This window comes from Fukomys damarensis, unplaced genomic scaffold, assembly GCF_012274545.1.
Source record: "Fukomys damarensis isolate Sample0158 unplaced genomic scaffold, DMR_v1.0_HiC HiC_scaffold_18, whole genome shotgun sequence".
In the NCBI taxonomy this organism is placed as follows: domain Eukaryota; kingdom Metazoa; phylum Chordata; class Mammalia; order Rodentia; family Bathyergidae; genus Fukomys; species Fukomys damarensis.
In genome coordinates, this window is record NW_022900930.1 from 37,658,478 (window position 1) to 37,662,839 (window position 4,362).

At 35.6% G+C, this 4,362-nt stretch overlaps 1 protein-coding gene across 3 annotated transcripts in view; it reads right to left on the reverse strand.

Annotated features, from left to right (window-relative positions):
- Positions 1-4,362, reverse strand: part of Klhl2 (kelch like family member 2) — an 80,750-nt gene that overhangs the window by 13,075 nt on the left and 63,313 nt on the right. For all 3 annotated transcript variants that reach the window (XM_019208296.2, XM_033765455.1, XM_010629864.2), the window contains one exon: positions 2,568-2,717. In XM_019208296.2, coding sequence (XP_019063841.1) covers positions 2,568-2,717 — 150 coding nt within the window. The remainder of the gene's footprint in view (positions 1-2,567; positions 2,718-4,362) is intronic.

The following is a 4,362-nucleotide window of genomic DNA, read 5'->3' on the forward strand; positions in this document are numbered from 1 at the left end:
AAAAAAAAAAAAAATGATTCCAAAGCAAAAAAGGAGCTAACGAAAGAAAAGTTTTAAATTTTGCTCTCCAAATGCAAGAATACTTTACATAATCCTAACAGTATTTATTAAGAATGCAAAACTAAGGTTTAAGATATTCAATTAGTATGCGTGCACAAACTGGGACCTAAAATAAAAAGGACTAAGTCACTGCCGTGTAGAAGTACCAGAACGTTACAATAATTTCCTCCACGCTGCTGCCACATTTTGTTCCATCTGACCCATGATGGCGATGATGATGATGACGATGAAGAAGTGCATCATTACTACAAAATGCATATGCAGAAAAAACCAATCTTCATCTTTACCTACTTGCTTAGAATTAATCCTGAATATAACCTGTCTAAAACAACAAACATGGCTGTCAGAAAGCTTCCACCACAAGCACCCTTTCAAGAATGTGTGGATAAACACTGAGACGATCGCCCACCAAGGTGAAACACCAGTGCTGCACACCGCTCTTCACTATGTCTGCGTCCCCACTTCCCGAGCCATCCTGATACAGCACAGCAAAATCAGAGAGCATACATGGGTCTGTAACTGAGAAATCCAGAAGTGTAACACACCAGAGAAACCCAGAAACCACATACACTGAATAGATGACCCCAACTTTACAAAGTAAAAGTACGTGACAGGATTTTACCGCGAACTCTGTAGGGCATTTGCAAAAGTGACATGTTTACCCCAGAAATTAGAAATGAACTCATTTCATCTAAAGGTCACCCTGCAGCACAGCTAAGACAGCAAAGCTAAAGATGCCAGAAAAGGAAAAAGAAGAGATTTTCCCCCAAAATGGAATGTTTAAAAAGTATTAAAGATAAAGTAGAAGGAAGTTAGAAGATTAGCATGAAAGAAATGGTACCTTTAATTGTATGGCCAATACTCTGAACACTTTTTATATATTGATCTTTTTGAAGGAACAAAAACTGACATCAAATATGGACAAATATGAAGTAATGAAGACTTATAAAGATGGCTACTTATAAAAGCAGGTACAGGGTATTTGGAAAATGTAAACACTCATAAAATCAGCAGACCAAGATGACATGCATACTAAGGTGTAAGGGAACTAGCTAGTGTACTTACTGAGCCACTTACAATTATTTTGGAAAAATCTTGGAGAACTGAGGAGAGATCAGAAAATTTAAAAAAGGCAAATACTAATTTTCAAAACAGGGTAGGAAGTGAATGGCTTGCAAATACCTTTTGTTAAGTGACAACAGTTCTCAGTAAAAATTTAATTATTTTGAGAAAAGCATTTGAACTTATAGGGGACTGATAAAATGATGGATAACATGAAAAAAGATGTCAAAAAAAATCATGCCACATTTGAATCCATTTGATCCTCAATCTCATCAAATGTTATAAGCCAAGTTACTCATTTTGAGCTTAGATAATAATCATAGAGATTGGAAATTTCTACAAATAGACTGTGTTCCCACATGGGTATTTCTAATGCAGTGTCTGTCACTAGGGAGAAAGCTGAGATCCATTTAAAAGTATTCATTAATGATCTAGAAAAGTAAGTAAAAACCAACACTATAAACTGAGAACTGACATTAACACTGGGTTAAAAAAATACCAATTCAGACATTAAATATGTAGACTTCAAAAATAATACTTGGAAAAAAAATAAATGCATTAAAGTAAAAGAATTTAAAACATATAACTCAAAGGAAAGGATAGAGTGATAACTAAAGCATGATATAAAAAATAAGGTAACAAGTTAATTCTTATTTCTTAATCCAGCACTGCCGCAAACACATACAAGTTAAAAATAAAAACAAATAAAATCATCATGAGTCATTTTGATTAGATCATACACAAAACGGTGCTTGAAGTCTTGGTCTTCTAGTTTTGTAAAGATGCAAATAAAGCAAAGAATTGTAAACAGACAGAAACAAGGGGTTATTCTATAAGGAATATCAAATCAGTAAAACACAAATGGCCAAAACAAAAAAGATAAAGTTAGAATATGAACTTTTGAACAGGAAAATATGTACACTGGAGAGACAAGAAGACGTAAGGAAAATCTAGGTTGGAATAGCTACATATAAAGTATGGGGAACCAACAAATAGTACACAGCAAGGAACAGGAAGAAGTGAATACCCTATTTAATCATCCTCGGTACTAATACATCATTCTATGAAACTACTGGACTTCCAGCTGTACAACCACCTTGCTTGTAGAGAAATCTTTTTGCCTGGTATGATTTCCCTACAATAGCTAGCACCTTCTACTAAGATGAGCGCTAGTAAAACTAAGACGGGACCCTAACCAGCTGCCTTCTGTTCAGTAAAGTGACAGCATGTAGTTTATAAGATTAAATGAGCCAAACAATCCTCATCCTTATCATACAAAATCAAGAGAGATTAAACCATATATTCAACAATGTATTCTTAGGCATACTGTATCTCGCAAGGAAACAAGCAATAAAGCACAGAAATTCAGACAAGTAAAAGTATTTACATTTAGCTGACTAGGGCCTTCAGATGAGGCAGTAACAAGTATGAACAATAGACCCTACTTTGGGAAGGTTCATGGGTGTCCTCAGTCGTGTCCGGACGCTCTTCATTAGGATCCGCTGCTCTGTGGGCAGCAAATGATATTTCATAGCTTCAATGAGGTAATCTTTGCAAGCACTGCTATTCTTGACCAATGCTTCTTCTTCAACCCTCTGTAAGTAGAAAGCACTCACACTCAGGGAGGAGAAAACTATTTCATAATAAAAATGCCAAAGAAACAGAAGCACAGAAGAGGAAGAAAGTAGTAACTGTCCTCTCTAGACCAGTCTTTACTTCTCTTTAGGCGTCTGGCTTATGGAGAAAAACACAATATATCTAAGTAACAACAAGAAGAACTACAATGCAGATTATAAACTTCAATATCAGCTATAGAATATGGTGAATCCTTCAGGTATTATATTCTCTGGTTTCTTATATTTAAACATCACTTTAAATAGTTTTTTAAATTAACAAAATTTATATAATGAGTCATTCAAATGGGATAAGCATTACTAATAAGATAATGATACTTTTTTCAAACACAGGATAGTACATAAAACATCTGGAAAAAGAAATTCAAAACATGTTAAAACAATCTGCCTATGCCTATGCTGTCCTGGTTACTTCGGACATTAAATATAGGACAGAGTTTTTTGTTCATAATTTTTTCAAACATCAGGGGACTAATGATTATATTAAATAATGAGGTTTCAAGAAATTCCAAAAGTCTCAGATCTGAAGGTGGGGGCACCTGGGGATTTAATCCAGGCCTCACATTGATCCACAGTCCCAGATCTGTTTTTAAAAAAATTCTTTACCTTTGATCGTTTTTGTTTTTAGAAAAGGTCTTACCGAGATGCCCAGGCTGACCTCTAATTTGTGATCCTTCCTGCCTCAATCTCCCGAGTAGCTGGGATTACAGACATACACTATGCCTGACTCAGATCTGATCTTTCAATAAAGAAACACTTCTTTAGATGGTTCCAATCATAACAGTAATGCTGAAATGTTCCTGGATGCTAAATAACAAGAGTACATTTTAAATTGTTCAGGACTAATAAAGAATCATTTACTCTTCATCTGTCTTTCTTTAGCTTAGAATTAAAGAAACCAAATACATGTCATTGTCACATTATTCAGTAGAATTAAATAGCATTTAGGTCAAAATTTTTTTCTTTCTTTTTTTCTGGTACTAGGGATTGAACTCAGGGCCTTACCAATGCTGGTCAAATGCTCTAGGACTGAGCTACACTTTATTTTGAGACAGGGATTTGCTACTTTTTCCAGGCTGGCTTCGCACTTACAATCCTCTTGCTGTAGCTTCCTGAGCAGCTGTGATTACAGGCATGCACCACCAAGCCCCTCTCTAAATTGTTAGTTTTGTTCTGTTTTGTTTTTGCAATACTAGGATTAAACCCAGGGCCTCCCCTATACTAGCCAAGTGCTGTTTTGTTTTACAGATAGAAAGATACGGATATATAGATAAGATAGATAATTCTTTTTTTTTTTTTTTTTTTTTTTTTTTTGTAGTGCAAAGGAATTAGACCCAGGACCTTGTGCACACTAGGCAAGCATGCAAACTATGAGCTACAGCCACAGGCTCTGGGTCAAACTGAAACTCCAATCTTCCTGGGGACTCAAAAGAAAAAGCAAAGAAGATATAGAGCACTAACACAGAGCCACAGGCACATTTAAGTAACTACAAATACTACCTTGAAAAACTCTAGTACAGCACTTCTTATCCAAATCACAATGAAGGGTGGGAGTAGATCCCAAGAATGACGAATCATCTAATGGAGCTGCTGTCAGGGACCACAG